Genomic DNA, 22,702 nt, shown 5'->3' with positions numbered 1-22,702 from the left:
ATTGATAACTCAGGAGACTGTCATATATCCCTAGACAGGTACCTGTTATCATCCACAAAACTTCCACTTTGAAAAGCTTGCAAGTATGAGGAGTTATGGTGGTACCAACCAAAGGGACTTCATTAGCTCATTATGTTACTGGGCTATTAATCATCTTGGGCACTAGACTCCCCAGCACACTGGACACCTTCAAGTAGCAACGTCTCAAAAAGGAGGCATCCATAATTAAGGACCCCCATCACCCAGGACAGACTCTCTCCTCATTGCTACCATCAGGGAGAAGGTACAGTATAGGAGCCTGAAGGCACACTCTTAATGATTTAGGAATAGCTTCTTGCCCTTGGCCATCAGATTTCTGAATGGTCGGTGAATCCATGAACACTACCTCACTTATTTTTTGTTCTCTTTTTTCAATACTTATTTGATCTAACATGTATACTTCTTGCTGCCATTTAGTTACTATTATGTATTGCAATGTCCTGCTGCTGCATAACAACAAATTTCACGACATATGCCAGTGATATTAAACCTGATCGTAGAGTATTACAGCACAGGAACAGGGCCTTTAGTCCAGAGTAAGTGATCTCAGTCTTACCTGGTTCCAAAGTTCAAAGTTCATTTATTATCAAAGTACATACAGAGTATGCAATCATATACTACCCTGAGATCCATTTTCTTACAGGCATGTACAGGAAAATAAATAAATAGAATATAATTTATGGAAAAAACTGCACAAAGACTGACAAACAAGCAATGTGCAAAAGAAGATAAATTGTGTAAATAAAAAATAAGTAAATAAATAATACTGAAAATATGAATTGTAGAGTCCTTGAAAGTCTATACCTTGAAAATAATAACTGTTCCTAAACCTGGTGGTATGAGACCAAAATCAACCTTCTGCCTGTAGTTTCAAAGCATGCATTCAGGCTAGAACTTGCAAGTTGCAAGCTGAGTATGCACAGAGCTATCTGATTCTCAAAAATACCTAGACTGGTTCACTAGTGTTGACCATTCATGTCCCTCCACAGATGCTGCCTGACCCGTTGAGTTCCTCTAGTACTTTGCTTGTTGATTCTTTGATGCTTTTTCACAGGAGGAAGAGTGAGTCTTATTATGTGCGGGCCCATCCATGACTCTTCTAAATGTTCTTGTAAGTATAACTTCGCCGCATTCCAGCAGTATCTGATTTCAAACTTGGGATACTTTGCAACTTGCGATGAGATTGACAAGGTACAAAACGAAATTGAATAACTCACTGGAATTCATCCAGTGTCCACAATGAACAAAATTAGCACAGACACCTAGTGCAGATAATGTGTTGCCTCTATACAATACTATAGACGACTGCATCCTCCAAATCTTTATTTTCATTGAAACATTCAAGGTGGTTGTCGATACCTTCAAATTCTTCGTAGTTCCTAACTTGTTGAAGTAGTAAAATAGTTTCATTTTCATTCCTGGCTGTTTCTGATGTCCCCAAGCCTGAATGTTTGAAACCGCAGTGAGCAAAACAGTTCGGAATTGCCTTATTGCTTATTTCTCACCAACTATCACTGACAAAAACCATTGCTGTTTGAACACAAATACACACAAATCAAGCTATTTAAAAACTGCTTGCTTTTAGCACAATGTAGCCTAATGGCCAAACAAAGGCGCCTGACCTACGCTAGTTAAAAGGGCGCCTGACTGATGCTAGTTACAAGGGCGCCTGACCGAGGCTAGTTACAAGGGCGCCTGACCGATGCTAGTTACAAGGGCACCTGACTGATGCTAGTTACAAGGGCGCCTGACTGACGCTAGTTACAAGGGCGCCTGACCCATGCTAGTTACAAGGGCGCCTGACCGATGCTAGTTACAGGGCACCTGACCGACGCTAGTTACAAGGGTGCCTGACTGATGCTAGTTACAAGGGCGCCTGACCTACGCTAGTTACAAGGGCGCCTGACCGACACTAGTTACAAGGGCGCCTGACCGACGCTAGTTAAAAGGATGCCTGACTGAAGCTAGTTACAACCTGTTCAGCAAGTATTCTGTCCCTATTATTTTTATTTCATTTTATTTTTTTATTTTGTGATACAGTGCAGAATAGTCCCTTCTGGCCCTTCGAGCCACACTGCTCAGCAGCACCCGGCCACCACAATTTAACCTATAGGATTAATTTACAACGACCAACTAATCTACCCGATATGCCTTTGGACTGTTGGTAGAAATCAGAGCACCCAGAGAAAACCCGTGCATTCCACAGACAGGATGTACAGACTCCTTACAGAGCATGCTGGTATTGAACGCCGGCTCACCAGGCTGTTATTAAGTGGCACAGTGTCTCAAATAAATGAAAAGAATCTCAGCAATGTTCTAGACTTGTTTTTGTTAAGAGTTGTCCCAAATAAGCAGCTGCTCTGATTTACCCATTGCCACGTTAACTGGAAATGTACATCTGAGAATATGAGATGTTGTGTACTTGAAAGTGAGTCTGTAGGTTGTGGAATCAATTCAGAATTGAGGTGAGTGAAGTTATCCTCACTGGTTCAGGAGCCTGATGGCTGTTCCTGAACCTGGTGGTGCACGACCTATGGCTTCTGTACCTCCTTCCTGATAATAGTAGTGAGAAGAGAGCATGGCCTGGGTGATGGGGGTCCTTGATGATGGACGCTGCTTTCTTGTGGACTGGGCTGTATCCCCCCACTTTCTGTACATTTTTCCATTGCTAGACACCGCTGTTTTCATACCAGGCTGTGATTCAACCAGTTAGAATACATTCCACTGTGCATCTATACAAGTTTACAAAATGTCACCAACCGATTTCTGAGACAAATTAAAACAAGGAGTGCAAATAGTGTACAAGCTTCATTCTGGTAGGAAAGGAAAGAAAGAAGGAGTAGTTATTACCCCTCAACCACCAGGCTCCTGAATCAGTGTGGATAACTTCATTCACCTCAGTACTGAACTGTTCCACAATCTATGCGCTAACCTTCAAGACTCTACAACTTATGTTCTCCCAACTCTTCTTTAATTTATTTATCTATCTATTTATCGACCGAAATTGCACAGTTTGTCTTCTTATACACACCGATTCTATTCTGTTTCTTTGCATCTGCACTCGCAATCCAAGCCTGCAGTCCGGGATCTGTCAATTTTGAGTATCGATAGATTTTTTAAATGTCTTAAAACAATGTTGCTTTCGGAAATATCCATGGCTGTGACTGTGGATTTCAGCTGCAGTTATTCTGAATGGGAATATTGATTGATTCTCATCAGAGCTACACATGACGCCAAGCCCCTTATCAGCACCATCATGCCATCTATTGTGAAAGCCCGCAAGAAAATGAATCTCAGGGTAGTATATGGTGACATATAAGTACTTTGATGATCAGTTTACTATGAACTTTGAGGGAACAGTAGCTGAAGTATTTCCAAGTCCCATTGAAGCCCAGGAATGTATAACACAGAGTGTGAATTGTTCATGTCCTAGTTAAGGACAATCCTCCAAGAGGACCACATCCTTGGTTTGGGGGTTTGCGTGTTTCAATGACCCATAGAGCTATGTTTGGCTGTAGCCAGGGCTTTATGATTTGGCTCTTGGTAGGGTCACTCATGCAAAACAGGTCAGAGGGTAGAGGCCAGACTAAGAGTGGTCCACAGGTCCTTAAGGGTTGGGGGGAGGGGGTTCAAGTTCAGGGCTAACAACCCTGACTGGGAAAACAAAACTGTTACAGAAACAGCAATGAAGAATCCTTCTACATCTGAGAGTGATGATGTTCCTGAGTCTCCACCAGGACTTGCATGAGTGACAGGAGTGGAAACCGAACCACTGACATGATGAAGGGAGACCTGAACACCACCAGAGATGGAGGATCTTCATTGCTGCCCTAAATGCCATAGCAATAACAGGCAGTAGAGTAGAGACTTAAGGATAATGGAGTTGCTTTTCCAGGCAATAACGTTCTGAAGGAGAAAGAGAGCACTGAAAATGTGCAGGCATTGAATGTTGCAATGAGGAAACAGAAATGCAAGAAATCAGTATTACCTTTGGAAATCTATTCCAAAGTGTAGCAGGCATCCAATAATTTACTAGCTTTGCAGTAGAGATATCAGAGTTCAGATGACAGACAAATCATTTTACCCACAGTCATTTATGAAGGCAGAAAGCCAAATGAACCAAATCCGAAGATGTGAGAATCCATGACCACATCGTCACACTCACGAACTTTTCAACATTGTAACTTTGTAAAGTTTTCATATCTAGCTCCTAAAGACAGGTTCAAATGTGGTTTGGATGTGGGGGGAGTAAAGGTTCCAGTTGGAGCTGTTCAGCACAAAAGGCCTTTAGTTTGAATCGGCATGCATCGGTGTTTGGGTTTGGTTTATGAGTGTCATGTATACCAAGGTAGAGATAAAATTTACAAGAATGTTGTTGGGATTTGAGGAAGTGAATTATAGGGAAAGGTTGAATAGGTTAGCACTTTATTCCCTGAAGCATAGGAGAAAGAGAGGAGATTTGATAGAGGTATACAAAATTATGAAGGGTATAGATAGGGTAGATGCAAGCAGGCTCCTTCCATTGAGGTTGGGGGAAATGAGAACTGGAGGTCATAGGTTAAAAGTGGAAGGTAACATATTTAAGGTAACCTGAAGGGGAACTTCATTTGGAAGGTAGTGCAAGTGTAAACAAGCTGTCAGCAGGAGTGGTGGATGCAGGTTCGATTGCAACATTTAAGAGAAGTTTGGATAAGTACATGGATGGGAGGGGTAGGGAAGGCTATGGTCCGGGTGCACGTCGATGGGACAAGGCAGAATACCAGTTCAACATGGGTTGAATGGGCCTGTTTCTGTGCTGCAGTGCTCTGTGACTATGAAAGAGACCTGTCTGCATTGATACACCAAAGCAACTTATAGAGACACTACTGATGAAATATAGTGGCAAAGGGCAACTCTAACAGATGTTGCACAGAAGTCAGATAAAACAGTGAGATTATTTGATGACCACCAGATTACTTTACATCAAACAGATGATAATGAACAGCTATTTCCCAGAATCCGTATGCATACTTAGCAAGATCCGGATTTTTCAAATTTCTGTGTAGTCGCACACAGAAGCACTTAACAAACAACATGCATAGAGTTGTAGTCCTGCAGTTGTAATGGAGAGAAACCCACTGCAAAGTAGGATGAGATTTTGCCAGCAATGATAAATATTGTGATCTTATTGCTCAAATTTGCAAGAAGATAATCTGCATTTCACAGGAAGTGCTGAAGTAACTTCACCATCACAACACCGAACTGAAACGGTGCTGGTGTAATTCTGAACAGCCAGAGATGTTGTTTCTCATTTCAAAGGTATTTGCAAATGGACTGATACTTGTAAAAGAAAATGGTAATTCAAACATGAACTCCACACATTCAGGTGATAAGGCAGAGCTTTGTTCACTTTTGTGGATGATTCATTATATTATTTTTGCAAGATCTAGTGACAGTGTTAGCAGTAATTGAAAAAAAAATCAACTGCTGGAAATCTGAAATAAAATCAGAAGCCTGAGAAAGTTAGGCAGCATCGGGGAGAAAAATAACAGATAATATTTTTGTTCATTACCCTTCATCAGTGAGAAAATGAGAAATCAATTTCTGTTATACAGATAGCTGGGTACATAAGGGAATAGTTCGGAAACTGTGAGGCCAAGCTGTGCTTGAGAAAGACGCGATAAAGCTGGGAAATAGAAATAATGCTGGGAGCCAAAAGCCAAAAGGAAAATGCTCAAAATGCCCAAAAGTCAGGGAAATACCTGAATAGAAAGAGGAAACAGAGGGATAACACTCCAGCAGAAATGGGCAGTTCTGATAGTTAGTAGAAATTGTTGAATTTGATATTGAATACCAAAGACTACAATGAAGCCTGAGGTCACGCACTCAGCGACTCAGGAACAGCCCCTCTGCCATCCAGTTCCTAAATAGACTTTGAACTCTTGAACAGTGCCTCTCTTTTTTATTATATATTATTTCTGTTTTTTTGCACAAATTTTCATCTATTCAATACATGTATACTGTAATTGACTAACTTATTTATTGTTACTATTTTTTTCTTCTCTATTATGTATTGCATTGAACTGCTGCTGCTAAGTTAACAAATTTCACAGCACATGCCAATGATAATAAGTCTGATTCTGATGTGGCCAGATGGAAGATGAAGCATGATTCCTCGAGCTTACTTTGGGCTTCACTGCAATAAGGCAGGAGGTCTTAGAAAGACAGGTCTGATCCTGGGAGGATGTGGTGGGACAGTGTAGAGGGAGCTTCACCCTGTGTCTGACCCTGGAAGTATGTGATGGGATGGTTTAGAAGGAGCTTCATTCTGTGCCTGACCACAGGAGTGTGAGATGGGACAGAGTGGAAGGAGCTTCACCCTGTGTCTGACTTCAGGAGTGTGTGATGGGACGGTTGGAAGGAGCTTCACCCTGTGTCTGACCCTGGGAGTGTGTGACGAGATGGTTTAGAAGGAACTTCATTCTATGCCTGACGATGGGAGTGTCTGATGAGACTGTGTAAACTATGACGGAAGTAGATGAAGTAGGCAGCCTGAGTTTTTAATCCCAAGGAAGGAAGGATGTCTACAGCTTGAGCACACAGTTTTAACATGAGAGGAGAAAAATGTAAAGATCAGGATAGAGAATTAAAGTGAGGGAAACTGAATGCTCTGGATGGAATGGGGGTGTCCTGTAAAGTGACCACCCTCTATATGTTTGATTGTTCAGAGAGATATGAGAAACTGAATGCCATATAATGGAATTTAATGAACTGCTGCTTCACCTAAAGGAACTATTTAGTCCATGGTTGATGGGAAGGAAGAAGAGCATAAGTTGTTAATAGTCTTGCATTCCCTTCATAAGAAGAATGAAGAATGGAATTGGACTGAGAGATGAAATCCCAAAGATTTATGACCACCAGGTTCAGGAACAGGTATTACCCTACAACCATCAAGCTCCAGAACCAACGTGGTTAACTTCACGCACCTCAATTCTGAACTGATTCCACAACCTATGGCCTCACATTCAAGGACTCTACAAATAATGTCCTTAGCATTTATTTATTTATTTATTCATTCATTATGTGCATGATTTATCTTATTTTACACAGAAGTTGTCAGCGTTCATGAAATACAGAAAACATGAGAATATACATATTATTTATATAAATATTATATATATACATATATAATGTGTGTATACAATTTGTCTTCTTTCGAACATTGTTTTTTTGTCAATCTTTATGTATAGCTTTTCACAAATTTTATTGTATTTCTTTATTTTCCTGTAAATGCCTGTAGGAAAATTAACCTCAAGGTAGGAAATGGTGACGTACTGTACACATACTTTGATTATAAATTGACTTTGACTATGCCAAGCGCTGAGTTCCTCCCACATCCCGAGATTCCTGGCTTAGTAGGTCAATTGGCCACTTTATATGGGGGTGAGAGGTAGAACCTGTGGGGAGATGATGGGAACGTGGGTAGAATTTGTAAAAAACGGATTAATTGTAGGATTAATGGTCGGTGCTTACTTTATGGGCTGAAGTGCCTATTCCTGTGCTGTCTCTTTCCATGACCCACAGTTCATTTAGAGATTAGTAGGGGTGGTGATGCAATGGCAGCAAACAATTTATAGAGTTATTGAAAAGAATAACACAGAAAACAGGCTCTTCAGCCTATCTAGTCTGTGCTGAGCCATTTAAACTGCCTACTCCCATCGACCTGCACTGGGACCATAACCCTCCATACCCCTACCATCCATGCAGCTATCCAAACTTCTCTTAAACCTTGAAATTGAGCTTGCATGCACCACGTGCTGGCAGCTCATTTCACACTTCCACGACCCTCTGAGTGAAAAAGTTTCCCCTCAAGTTATCTCTAAACTTTTCACCTTTTACCCTTAACCCATGAAATCTGGTTGTAGTCTCACCCGACCTCAGTGGAACAGCCTTCTTGCATTTACCCTATCTATATCATACTGATTTTAACAAGTTAAGGAAGAGATCAGCTCCATGTATTGAAAGATGCCTAGAAGAGGCAAGTATAGCAAAATTACTCTAGTTTCACAATGAATCATGGTCTCTCATTAACTTTTCATTTATAAATATGTGCGTTCACACTTTGATTTTGTTCCAGCAGTATGTCATCATCTTCACACAAGACTGAAGTTAGTACACTCAGAATTACGAGGTAGAGAGGAGAAAGCACAATTGTGAGAAAAATTAATGCAAATTTAAGTGTCTGACATCATCATTCCCATCAGTCATTAGACAAGACTCCAACAATGGGACTTCGGTGAAGTTGTCCAAATTTCTATTGTAATTCTATGAAGTACTTAGTTCATGTTGCAAAAGATGAGAGAAATACAAGTAGATGTCTGCAAACACTGATGCATCTAATTTACTTATTATTTTGAACATGAGATTCTGCAGATACTGGAAATCCAGAGTAACACACAAAATGCTGGAGAAACTCAGTAAATCAGGCAGCATTTATGGAGAGGAATAAAGAGCTGATGTTTCGGACTGTGATGTCAAGATCTTTATTCCTCTCCTTGATCCTACCTGACCTGCTGAATTCCTCCAGTATTTTGTGTGTGTTATTTTTGGGAGGGGTTTAGATGTTGCTGACTAGATAAACAGCCATTTTTGAGTCCTAAATTCCCCTGAACTCTGTGGCTTCCTGAGCGTCAACCACATTGCTGATTGTGGTGTCACAGGCTTGACCAGGTAAAGGGTGGCAGATTTCTTCCACCGAAGAACATTCGTGAACCAGAGGGGTTTTTAGCCACAGTCCAGTATTTTACAGAGTCAACTACAGTTGGCTAGTGAAAGAATAAACTCAGGTGGTTTCAAATCAACAAAGTATAATATTTCACCAAGCATACAACTGAGCAGTCCAATCTGACTAGAGAAGATGGTCAAGAATTTTAATCTGTAATGATTGAATATGATTATGAAAAATATCTATACCAAAAAGGGAGAGCAATATAATGACTTTTTGAAGATTTACAGTATGTAAATAAATCACATGGTTAGAGGGCATTGTGACATCACCATGATGTAACACCATGTGCTACAGCTAGAATATAGCAGCTTTTTCTTAAAGCAACTGTGACCTGTTGGTATTAGTGAAAATGTAAACTCCAGCAGAATCCAAGGTTCATGTTAGGATGCATTATAGATTGCCTCAAGCATGACGTAGCAATACACAGGGCAATGAGAAATAGGTAAACTAATCTCACACAATAACTACTGAAGTAGCCGTGACTAATACATACAGTTGGCACATCACTGAAATTATGCAAATACTATATAGTCAAAATTCCCAACCTCAATAATCAAGCAGTGATTATTCATAGCACATGTCCTGTCTGTATCAGAGACTTTTAATGAAAGTTGACACTTCTTCCAAGCACATTCAACTGAGAGTTCAGGCAGTAATGTAATTATTCAGCAAGTTTCAGAATTGGAAAACTTTTAGCAGTTTCAATTTGTGATTTAGGGAGAGGTAAGTGTGGATAAATTTCACTGGTTTACATGTAGAATGGGACAAAACTAAACACTGAAGCAGTTGGGTTGGAGGGAGCAGGTGAACAAGAAACTGTATTTGTGGAGGGAATAAAAGATAAAGATTCCAATATTTTCTAGTTTGGAACTGGCCATGTTTGTTTTATGCTCTTCATTCATCTTGTACTTGATTCCTATAATCAGGAAACAGATGCTGAGGCTAACGCAGATGACAGTTTCAAAAATGCCTCCTCGGATTTTGATACTTTTGCAGAGCAGGACCATGCGTACAATAATTGACCAGAACGTCTGACTGACTGATGAACTGCCTGGACTGTATGTTCTGGCAAATGGGACTATTTTGGATGGAGCATCATGATTGGTATGGCTCCACTTGCTTTAAGTAGACCACTATCATTGTGGTACTTAGGAAAAACAAGGTAGTGTGCCTTAAAGATTATTGCGTGGAGGCTCTGACATCCACCAACACGAAGTGCTTTAAGAGTGTGGTCATGACACACATTGACTCCAGCCTCCCAGAAAACTCAACCTATTCAATTTGCTTACTGCTGAAACAGATCTACAACATTCACCATCTTCCTGGCCCGACACTCATCTCTACATTGGACTACTGCTTGTTGGCTATAGCCTGGCCTTCAATACAATGATTCTAAGCAAATTCCTCTCCAGGCTTCAGACCTGCGATTCAGCACCTCCTCTCGCACTGGATTCTTGACTTCCTGACCAACAGACGGCTAATGGTAATAATAGGCAGAAAACACCGCCGCCACAACGATTCTCAACCCTGGTGCCCCACAATGCCTCATCCTCAGACTTCTGCTCTACTCCCTGTATACTGATGACTGCATAGCCTGATTCTGCCCGAATTCGATCTACAATTTGCATATTATACCACTGTCGCAGGCCTTATTTCAAATAATGAAAAGCCAGAGAACAGGAAGGAGATAGGAGGAGATATGGTGCCATGACAACAACCTTTCCTTCTATGTCAGGAGGTCACTGACCTCAGAAAGTAGGCCTGTTTACAGCAGTAGCAGAGGCAGAGAAGAGTGAGAGCTTTATACTCCTAGAAATGAACCTATCCTGGCCCAACCATGTTGCTGCCACAGCCAATGAGGCTAAAGAAATTTAGCATGTCCTCTTTGACCCTCACCAATTTTTATTGACGTACCAGAGAATGCATCCAATCTGGATTCATCACAGTTTGGTTATGGCTGCTGCTCTGGCCCTGTCCGTAATAAACTGCAGATAATGGTAAGAGATTTAGCCCCTGAAGAGGGGGCAGGCAATCGGCTCGGACAGAGCCCTTGACTGCCAACCGCCTGGACCAGTGGCTGGCCAGTTTGGCCAGGTTCTGGAGTAAACTCACCAGGAAATCCCCCGACCGACCCAACACCCCCCCTCCCCCACACCAGATGGCCAAAGATCAGGAGCGTGGTGCTGATGTGTAACCCAAACTTGAGAAGCAGCCCCTTCAAGTAGCGGCTGCAACCTCTCACATTCCATGCCCTCCCAGTCCCAGCGGCTAGGTAATCAGTGAATTGACTCAAAAATCTGCTGCATGGGACAGTTCTTCCACCCCAGGTCCCCAGTGTAAGAACTCCTACATAAAGAGAATTCCTCTGGAGACCCCCCTCACCACTGATGTACTAGTTCCTGTTTCAGAGGTGGGGGAATTGTGGCTCTCAACCTATGACTATACCACTTCACTGTAAAAAGAAAAACAACAGGAATTCTGCAGATGCTGGAAATTCAAGCAACACACATCAAAGTTGCTGGTGAACGCAGCAGGCCAAGCAGCATCTGTAGGAAGAGGTGCAGTCGACGTTTCAGGCCGAGACCCTTCGTCAGGACTAACTGAAGGAAGAGTGAGTAAGGGATTTGAAAGTTGGAGGGGGAGGGGGAGATCCAAAATGATAGGAGAAGACAGGAGGGGGAGGGATAGAGCCAAGAGCTGGACAGGTGATAGGCAAAAGGGATACGAGAGGATCATGGGACAGGAGGTCCGGGAAGAAAGACAAGGTGGGGGGGCACCCAGAGGATGGGCAAGAGGTATATTCAGAGGGACAGAGGCAGAAAAAGGAGAGTGAGAGAAAGAATGTGTGCATAAAAATAAGTAACAGATGGGGTACGAGGGGGAGGTGGGGCCTAGCGGAAATTAGAGAAGTCGATGTTCATGCCATCAGTTTGGAGGCTACCCAGACAGAATATAAGGTGTTGTTCCTCCAACCTGAATGTGGCTTCATCTTTACAGTAGAGGAGGCCGTGGATAGACATGTCAGAATGGGAATGGGATGTGGAATTAAAATGTGTGGCCACTGGGAGATCCTGCTTTCTCTGGCGGACAGAGTGTAGATGTTCAGCAAAGCGGTCTCCCAGTCTGCGTCGGGTCTCGCCAATATATAAAAGGCCACATCGGGAGCACCGGACGCAGTATATCACCCCAGTCGACTCACAGGTGAAGTGTTGCCTCACCTGGAAGGACTGTTTGGGGCCCTGAATGGTGGAATGGAGGAAGTGTAAGGGCATGTGTAGCACTTGTTCCGCTTACACGGATAAGTGCCAGGAGGGAGATCAGTGGGGAGGGATGGGGGGGACGAATGGACAAGGGAGTTGTGTAGGGAGCGATCTCTGCAGAATGCAGAGAGAGGGGGGGAGGGAAAGAAGTGCTTAGTGGTGGGATCCCGTTGGAGATGGCGGAAGTTACGGAGAATAATATGTTGGACCCGGAGGCTGAAGGGGTGGTAGGTGAGGACCAGGGAAACCCTATTCCTAGTGGGGTGGCGGGAGGATGGAGTGAGAGCAGATGTACGTGAAATGGGGGAGATGCATTTAAGAGCAGAGTTTACATGAAATGGGGGAGATGTGTTTAAGAGCAGAGTTTACGTGAAATGGGGGAGATGCGTTTAAGAGCAGAGTTGAGCTCTCATCCGTGCCGGGTCTATACCATCCCCTCCGACCTTCAACTGTCTGAGGCAGAACGCTCTGTTCTCAGTAAGGGCCTCACCTTTGTCCCCCTTCGCCCACACCTCAGCGAGTTCCGTGTTTGCCACGATGCGGAACTTTTCTTCCGCCGTCTCCATCTCTGAGCCTACTTCTTCGGAAAGGACTCCTCCACCCCCACCGATGACCCCTTCTCCCGTCTTCAACCCTCCTCTTCTTCATGGACACCCCACTCTTGTCTTCTGCCTGCTCTGGATCTCTTTATTGCTAACTGCCGACGGGACATCAACCATCTCGACTTCACCGCACCTTGTCCCCATTCCAACCTTACTCCTTCGGAACGCTCTGCTCTCCACTCCCTCCGCACTAATCCTAACCTTATTATTAAACCCGCCGATAAGGGGGGTGCTGTTGTAGTCTGGCGTACTGACCTCTACCTTGCCAAGGCACAGCGACAACTCGTGGATACCTCCTCTTATTTACCCCTCGATCGTGACCCCACTAAGGAGCACCAGGCCATTGTCTCCCACACCATCACCAACTTTATCCGCTCAGGGGATCTCCCATCCACTGCTACCAACCTTATAGTTCCCACACCCCGCACTTCCCGTTTCTACCTCCTACCCAAGATCCACAAACCTGCCTGTCCTGGCCGACCTATTGTCTCAGCTTGCTCCTGCCCCACCGAACTCATTTCTGCATACCTCGACACTGTTTTATCACCCCTTGTTCAATCCCTTCCGACCTATGTTCGTGACACTTCTCACGCTCTTAAACTTTTCGATGATTTTAAGTTCCCTGGCCCCCACCGCTTTATTTTCACCATGGATGTCCAGTCCTTATATACTTCCATCCCCCATCAGGAAGGTCTCAAAGCTCTACGCTTCTTTTTGGATTCCAGACCTAATTAGTTCCTCTCTACCACCACTCTGCTCCGTCTAGCGGAATTAGTCCTTACTCTTAATAATTTCTCCTTTGGCTCCTCCCACTTCCTCCAAACTAAAGGTGTAGCTATGGGCACCCGTATGGGTCCTAGCTATGCCTGCCTTTTTGTTGGGTTTGTGGAACAATCTATGTTCCGTGCCTATTCTGGTATCTGTCCCCCACTTTTCCTTCGCTACATCAACGACTGCATTGGCGCTGCTTCCTGCACGCATTCAGAGCTCGTTGACTTTATTAACTTTTCCTCCAACTTTCACCCTGCCCTCAAGTTTACCTGGTCCATTTCCGACACCTCCCTCCCCTTTCTAGATCTTTCTGTCTCTGTCTCTGGAGACAGCTTATCCACTGATGTCTACTATAAGCCTACTGACTCTCACAGCTATCTGGACTATTCCTCTTCTCACCCTGTCTCTTGCAAAAACGCCATCACCTTCTCGCAATTCCTCCGTCTCCGCCACATCTGCTCTCAGGATGAGGCTTTTCATTCTAGGACGAGGGAGATGTCTTCCTTTTTTAAAGAAAGGGGCTTCCCTTCCTCCACTATCAACTCTGCTCTTAAACGCATCTCCCCCATTTCACGTACATCTGCTCTCACTCCATCCTCCCGCCACCCCACTAGGAATAGGGTTCCCCTGGTCCTCACCTACCACCCCACCAGCCTCCGGGTCCAACATATTATTCTCCGTAACTTCCGCCACCTCCAACGGGATCCCACCACTAAGCACATCTTTCCCTCCCCCCCCCTCTGCATTCCGCAGGGATCGCTCCCTACACAACTCCCTTGTCCATTCGTCCCCCCCCCATCCCTCCCCACTAATCTCCCTGCTGGCACTTATCCGTGTAAGCGGAACAAGTGCTACACATGCCCTTACACTTCCTCCCTTACCACCATTCAGGGCCCCAAACAGTCCTTCCAGGTGAGGCAACACTTCACCTGTGAGTCGACTGGGGTGATATACTGCGTCCGGTGCTCCCGATGTGGCCCTTTATATATTGGCGAGACCCGACGCAGACTGGGAGACCGCTTTGCTGAACATCTACGCTCTGTCTGCCAGAGAAAGCAGGATCTCCCAGTGGCCACGCATTTTAATTCCACATCCCATTCCCATTCTGACATGTCTATCCACGGCCTCCTCTACTGTAAAGATGAAGCCACACTCAGGTTGGAGGAACAACACCTTATATTCCGTCTGGGTAGCCTCCAACTTGATGGCATGAACATCGACTTCTCTAACTTCCGCTAGGCCCCACCTTCCCCTCGTACCCCATCTGTTACTTATTTTTATGCACACATTCTTTCTCTCACTCTACTTTTTCTCCCTCTGTCCCTCTGAATATACCTCTTGCCCATCCTCTGGGTCCCCACCCCCTGTCTTTCTTCCCGGACCTCCTGTCCCATGATCCTCTCGTATCCCCTTTTGCCTATCACCTGTCCAGCTCTTGGCTCTATCTTTCCCCCTCCTGTCTTCTCCTATCATTTTGGATCTCCCCCTCCCCCTCTAACTTTCAAATCCCTTACTCACTCTTCCTTCAGTTAGTCCTGACGAAGGGTCTCGGCCTGAAATGTCGACTGCACCTCTTCCTACAGATGCTGCTTGGCCTGCTGCGTTCACCAGCAACTTTGATGTGTGTTCACTGTAAAAAGAGTAAGTTTGGAAACCTCTTCTGTGGGGTGGTGATGCTTGAGGTGAGGAGGTGGTTTCCTGTTAACACACTGACCTGAAATCAGATTCCCCATTGTTCCACTGGGTACAAACAAAGCAGCCTCCATCCCAAACAGCTCCGCAGCTCGGTTCTGAAGTTCTGTGGGAAGAGAAAGTGAAGTCATTTACTTTGTACAATGAATCTTTGTAATAGCAGACCACCAAGCTGCTTAACCTGACAATTATTCTTGACTTGGTCCTGGATGATGTAATTATTACTTTTCTTGCCCTTACTCTTGTCTATTTTGCTTATCAAGCTTTCTGTGAACAGGAAGAACAGCTGAAACAACCCAATTTCCAGCAAGCATTACATTCATTGAAACAATGCAGCCAAGCAACAGGATTAGCACAGCAGTTGGTACTTTTTTGTTTTTTCTGCTGTAGGCTATGGAAGTGAATCCCAGTACAAAGGTTTGAAGACACAAAATGCTGGAGGAACTCAGCAGGCCGGGCAGCATCGATGGAAAAGAATAAACAGTTAATGTTTCCGGCCGAGTCTCTTCATCAGGATTGGAAAGAAAGAGAAGTCAGAATAAGAAGGTGGGGGGGGGGGGGGGGGTGGGGGGAGGTGAGGAAGGTGGCAGTTAATAGGTAAAGCCAGGATGGAGAAGGGTTGAAATAAAGAGCTGGGAAGTCGATTGGTGAAAGAGATAAAGGGCTGGAGAAGGGGTAATCTAATACGACAGAAGGCCATAGAAGAAAGGGAAGGGGAAGGAGCACCAGAGGAGTTGATGGGCAGGTAGGGAGATAAGGTAAGACAGGGAAACAGAAATGGGAATGGTGAAGGTGGTGGGGGGGCAAATACCGGAACTTCAAAAAATCAATGTTCATGCCATCAGGTTGGAGGCTACCCAGACGGAATACAAGGTGCTGCTCCTCCAACCCGAGTGTGGCCTCATTGTGGCAGTAGAGAAGGTCATGGACTTGGAGACCTGTGATTTCTTGCTGAACTTAATAAACTGTGTTTGCTGGATAGAGGTAGTTAATGGCAGTCAGTTAAGTAGCTTCATCTCACTCTATACCACAAAGTGACTTCAACACTTAACTTACTGGAAAGGTGAGTTGAAAACAGCCCAATGGATTGAGTGGAGTGCCTGGGACCGCAGTGAAGAACAAGACCAACAATGAAGAATGGAAGATGAAGGTTAGCTTTATTTCCAATATGTACATCAAAACATATAGTAAAATATGTCATTTTTGCATCAACGATCAACACAGTCTAACAAAGACGCATTGCCATGCTTCTGGCATCAACACAGCATGTCCACAATTTACTGATTCTAATCTATATGTCCTTGGAATGTGAGAGGAAATTGGAGCCCCTGGAGAAAACCCACATGGTCACAGGGAGAGGGTACAAATTCCTTACAGACAGTGACAATAGGAATTGAACCCCGATTGCTGGGACTGTAATGCGTTACACTAGCTACCATTCTGCCCTTGTACCTTGACACCCAACTCAAGATGACACTGGAATGTGGTGACTCTTTACAAGCTACTCTCGGCAGACCCATTTGCTACACTGGCAACTACTCTGCCCAACACTGCAAGAAACTGTAGACATTTGCCAACTCAGCCCAGTTGATCATGGAAACCAGCTTCCCTTCCATTGAATCTGCCCAGACACCCGCTGCTTCAGGAGAGCAATCAACATCATCAAGGATCCCTCCCACACAAGTTATCCTCTCTTCTCCACTCTCCTATCAAGCAGAAGATACAAATCCTTGAAAGCACGTACCATGTACCACCACACTCAAGGGGAGTGTTGTTAGACCATAAGACATAAGAGCATAACTAGGCCATTTCGCCGATTGAGTCAGCTCAACTATTCCATCATGATTAATTTAATTTTCCCTCTCAGTGTCATTCTCCTGCCTTCTCCCTGTAATCTTTGATGGTTTTACTCATCAAGAACCTATCAACCTCCGCTTTAAATACACCCAATGACTTGGCTTCTGGAGCCATCTGTTGCAAAGGTATCCACAGATCCACCACCCTCTGGCTAAAGAAATAACTCATCATCTTTGTACTGTAGCTATTCTGAGGAAATGCTCTCTAGAGTCCCCGACTATTGGAAACATCCTCTCCACGTTCACTCTATCTAGACCTTTTATTGTTATCAGACTCTCAAAAAAGGCTTCTGCTACATTAAAAGATGAAATCTTGATCTTCCAATCCACCTCGTTGTGGGCCTTGCATCTTTATTTGACCACCTGCACTGCTCTTTCTCTGTAAATGTAACACTCCATTCTGCAATCTGTTTCCCTCTGTACAAACTTGACATGCTTATGTATGAAATGAACTGTCTGGATGGCAAGTGAACAAAAGCTTTTCACTGTCCACGTGACAATAGTAAATCAATAGAAATGTTATTCTGTAAGATTCAAGAAATGCAAAAGAAAAAACAGGCATGCAAAGGAAGATGGATTCAAGTCAATCAGCCACAGAAGGAGAAATAAGGAAAAGACAAGATTAAAATAACAAAAGGCATTTGTTATACATCTTTTTATTTTAATCCTGTTCTCACTTTGGGCTGGAGAGTTGATTGATATTGCATTACTAATGACTTATTAAGTCTATACTTGAACTTTTAACTATCAGTCTTAATTTCCACTGATGAATTTAATGAAGAAGCTTTTGTGCAAGTAAAGAAATTCATACAAAGACAGGGAAATAAATGGCAGGATGTAAATAGAGGATTGGTAAAGTCAACCAGTAGATTCTGAAAACTCAATTCAGTACAGAGGGAGATTGCATCGCTGGAAGTGTTTCCTTCAGATCCAAACTCTGGGTATTGAGAACAAGCGAGACCGCAGAGCAATGCTCGAAACAAGTTGTTGTTCCACTAAATCCCCTTTACTCATTCAAGTAAAATGGCAGATTAACTTGTGGCTAGTCAATCAGCAGCTCCGTACAACACACACAAAATGCAGGAGGAACTCCACAAGTTCAGCAGCATCTCTGTTGGGAAACCAGGTAGACGGGGCTCGTTAACCACAGACGGTGGCTCATCTAGGAGAGGGAAAACTCCGATTTCAAACCTCCGCTGCCTTGTGGCTATACCCGCTCATGGGAAAGGCTTTGGGAGTAAACCTCGAGGAAAAATCCGGAGTCGGGGTTCCGAAGGCGGCTGACTGCTGTACCCAGAACTGACACGGCAGCTCCTGCGATGCTACTGGCTCCAAACTGTATCAACTTTCGTCGTTCCTTTGGACCTGTCATCAGCATGGGAGTGGGGGGGGGGGGGTCCCACCACACGGGCAACAGACGTATCTCCATATCAACTCTGCCCTGGAGAGGCCACTCTCAGTGACTACCAGAGGCGCAGTACCCAAGGTCAACCACGACTGACGGAGGCCACACATGTTGGGAAATAAACTGTCAAACGTTTTGGGCTGGGACCCATCATGAGGACTGATAAAAGGTCTCGACTGTTGATTCCCCTCCACAGATGCTGCCTGACCTGCTGGGTTCCTCCAGCATTTTGTTTATGTTGCTCAAGATTTCCAGCAGCTGCAGGATCTCTTGTGTTAAGGCCCATACAATAGTTCAGGCCTTTCTATCTATTTGATCCTGAACAATATTTCACTATTATTAATTCTACAACATGGTTTACCCTCCAAGAGGACCACAACCTTCTCGATGGGTTTGGAGGCTTGTGAGCTACGTTGGCTGGAGTCAGAGCTTCATGCTTTGGTTCTTGTAGGATCACTGCTAACTCTGCAGAGGTCAGACTAAGAGTGGTCCACTGGTCCTCCAGGTTCGGGGGTTCAGCTCAGGGCTAACAACCCTGACTGGCAAAAGAAAATTGTTACGGAAACAGCAATGAAGAATCCTTCTACATCTGAGTGCTCCTGAGTCTCCACCCGGAACTTCGTGACTGACAGCAGTGAAAACCGAGAGGAAGCTAGTGACATGACAAGGGAAGACCTGAACCACACCAGAGACGGAGGACCTTCATCGCTGCCCGAAAAGCCAGTGGAAAGTAAGAAAGCAACAGGGTGGATGTAAATTCATGCTTTACTTTTTCAGGTCGTGAAATAGAGCAAAATATCTTGACAAAAATCTTAATCAACCACACTGGTATTTAGCTGTAAAGACAGGACAACGTTGAGATATCCATCAGAAGCTGAGTCAGAAGCTAATTTCCCGAAGCATCAACACATAATGGCCACAGGACTCCAGCAAAATGCTACGGATTTTTCACTGAAAAGGACAGGATAAGCAGGTAGTACCAAAAAATACCTCCCCAAGTCAACCACACAAGTTAGTTTAAATGTATTGTCATAGACATACATCCTCAGGGTATAAACATGATGAAAATTAGCTTTCTGCAGTACAGTACATGACAACCTGATAAGCACAAGTTAAAATAAATTATATGCAACTAATTAAAATTATTAAAATAAACAAAACAACTAGTGCAAGTTGAGAATGAGAAAATAAAAATATGGTCCAAGGTAGCGTTTAGGTTCTTCACCATGATGGTCCTATGGTCTAACAACGCTGTCCTTGAATCTGGTTGTACCTGCTTTTAAGCTTTTCTATCTTCTGCCAGATGGCAGTGGGGAAGAAGCTATTGTTGACCTTGGCATGCAAGTCTTTAGGTGATGGTACCTTATGGCAGCATTGAGAAGGGGACGTGGCCTGGATGGTTGGTTTCTAAATGAGGGATGTTACCTTCTTAAGGCAATGCTCCAAGAATGCAAAATCCATCATTAAGCCATTCTGACTTGGAAATATATTTTTGTCTCTTTGTTATCTCTGGATCAAAATACCACTACCCCCAACAGAACAGCACGATGGGTGGATACACAGTATTTCATTCCAAAGACAGTAGCAGCTTAATGTCACCTTCTCAAGGATTATTACAGATGGGAAATAAGCACTGGGGTTGCCACTGACAACATGGTAGCGTAGCCATTAGTGCGATGCTATTACAGCTTGGGGCGTCAGAGTTCAGAGTTCAATTCCGGCATCCTCTGTAAGGAGTCTCTGTATGAGCTCCCCGTGGAATGCGTGATATTTCCACAGGCGCTCTGGTTTCCTCCCACAGTCCAAAGACATACTGGGTAGGTTAACTGGTCATTGTAAAATTATTCCATGATTAGGTGAGGGTTAAATCGGGGTTGTGGGGGGTTAAAGGTCCTGATCCATGCTGTAATTCTAAATAAGATCTCTTAAGAAAATTTTTAAAAATATTGGATATTTAGAAATAATAAAAGTAAATATTGAGAGGTGGTTTCTCCAGAGTTTGTGTCAATAAGTATGGTTGTTTCATTCCAAGTAATTATAATAAAATGATTACTGTTCCCGTTAAGTTGTTACACTAACAAAAGAAAGCACATTGATGACTGTAGGAACAGAAGTGAGCTACTGAGTCTGAGCCTGTTCCACAATGCATGGAGCGATATGGCAGCGTAATGGTTAGCGCATTGCTTTACAGTGCCGGCCTCTCATCGGCGATCCGGTACAATTCCCGGCATTTCCTGTATGAAGTCTGTAGGTTCTCCCTGTGACCGAGTGGCTTTTCCTCCGGGTGCTCCAGTTTTCTCCCATATTCCAGAGATGTACGGTTAGGGTTAGTGAGCTGTGGGCATGCTGTGTGAGCGCTGGAAACGTGCTGACACTTGAGAATTGCCCAGCACAATTCTCACTGATTTGTTTTGACGCAAACAATACATTTCACTGCATGTTTGATGCACATGTGGCAAATAAAGTTAATATTTAATCTAAAATCATGACCCATTGACAACACAACTCCATTCACCTGCCTTTGTCTCAAATTCATTTGGTAGCTAAGGAACTTGGACAGGATGTTTCCAATAGTGGGAAGAGTCTACAATTAGGCCTCAGAATACAAAAACCTTCCTTTAGAACAGAGATGATATATATATATGGTATTGCTTTGCACTGCCGTAACTATATGTTATAATTATGTGGTTCTGTCAGTGTTAGTCTTTGGTTTGTCCTGTTTTCTGTGATATCACACCGGAGAAACATCGTATCATTTCTTAATGCATGTATGCATTTCTAAATGACAATAAAAGAGGACTGAGTGTTCTCGTAATCTAATCTAATCTAATATAGGTTGTAACTGGGTTATCTGTCTGGACATGCCTGGACAGCCTCTCTGCTGACTGCTCCTGTAGCTCCTCCCACAGAACCCTGAATAAAGGCGATTGTGTCACTGCTCCTCCCACAGTCCAGGACAGAGATGGATGTGGATCCATTTTACTGTTAATAAAAGCCTTTCAGTATTTACTTGACTTCCAGTCTTTTGGAGTAATTGATCGTGCATCAGTAGATTTAAAGCAAAGGTTCATAGGTTCTTGGTTAGTAATAGAGTCAAAGGTTATGGCGGGAAGGCAGGAGAATGGGGTTGAGAAGGAAAATAAATCCGCCATGATGGAATGTCAGAACAGAGTCGTTGGGCTGAATGGCCTAATTCTGCTCCTATGTCTTATGGTCTAAAACACTGACTGAATTTTTTGAGGATATGTTGCTCCACACTGTAATGAACAAACTGCATACAACTGATTCAACAGCAGATAAGCTGTTTCCACAGCCAATTTTAATTAGCACATTATTTATTTCACAGTGATTCCCTATTCCCAAAGAGTCACGGCAGCCTTACCAATCTTTCTGAATTTCTCTAGGTCGATCCTTTCCTAAAGGAACCAAGCCAGGTTTATACAAACATGGATTTGTTAAAGCTGGACAAATTTCTGGTGGGAAATTGAAAAGGGAAAGAACATGAAGTGTTGCCTTGCCTCAAGAGAGTCAGGTGAACAGTCTACATAACGTATTCAGAATGTTCCAAGCCACAACCTGAAACATTCCACTGTGTTTAATAAGCACGTCTACAGTCACCCCATGAACTTTCAAAACACTGGTATAGTTTGGCTTACATACTGCTTCTTCTATTGTGTACCTTATGAGTAACTATATCAGCTAATCTCTGCACAAATGTGCTGGTTGCATATGCAGGCGTAGAGTCATAGCTTAAACTTGCTTGTATCTCATGCATCAGAATGCACTGTACTCTTTCACATTAAATTCTATTTGGCAAGTCTTCAGTCACTGACATCATTCATTAGGGTTTCTTTCTCCATTCGCTCTACACCAGTCAGTTGGACACAAAACCTGGATGTTATTAAATGTTACAATTATAACATACATTACATAGGATTAAACATCAAGGGAACTTGTTGATCTTTTCATGGGATGCTTCACATTTGCTTGAATAAATACATCTGTGATCTTGAAAAAGAATCTAAAGCTTCTCTGGCGTATATGACAAATAAACTCTTCTTGGGCTTCTAGCTAGGTACAGGTATCGATCGTAATCTGTGTTTCGATGTCAAACTCTGCCACCTTCATCATGAAGATGCCAGAGTTTGCCATCGAAACGTCGGTTATAATGGATACCTGTACCTGGCTCGAAGTCTGTGAAGAGTTTATTCATTTGTGATCTCATTTAAATTATAGCAAATGGAGGACATTTTCTTGAATCCATTGGATTTTAATCAAAGGTACCATTAACAATTGAATCAGCTTTAAAA

General features: G+C 43.5%; 1 protein-coding gene across 3 annotated transcripts in view; it reads right to left on the bottom strand.

The window, feature by feature from the left end:
- tha1 (threonine aldolase 1) overlaps window positions 1-22,702 on the bottom strand; it is a 119,915-nt gene that overhangs the window by 57,338 nt on the left and 39,875 nt on the right. For all 3 annotated transcript variants that reach the window (XR_011883088.1, XR_011883087.1, XM_072242714.1), the window contains exon 2: window positions 15,154-15,237. Coding sequence is in view for 1 of the 3 variants with exons in the window: in XM_072242714.1 (XP_072098815.1) it covers window positions 15,154-15,237 (84 nt within the window). In the remaining 2 variants the exon portion in view is untranslated. The remainder of the gene's footprint in view (window positions 1-15,153; window positions 15,238-22,702) is intronic.

The sequence above is a fragment of the Mobula birostris genome, chromosome 24 (assembly GCF_030028105.1).
Source record: "Mobula birostris isolate sMobBir1 chromosome 24, sMobBir1.hap1, whole genome shotgun sequence".
Lineage (NCBI taxonomy): Eukaryota > Metazoa > Chordata > Chondrichthyes > Myliobatiformes > Myliobatidae > Mobula > Mobula birostris.
Note: the sequence above shows the minus strand (reverse complement) of the source record. Positions and strands in the feature narration are given on the sequence as shown.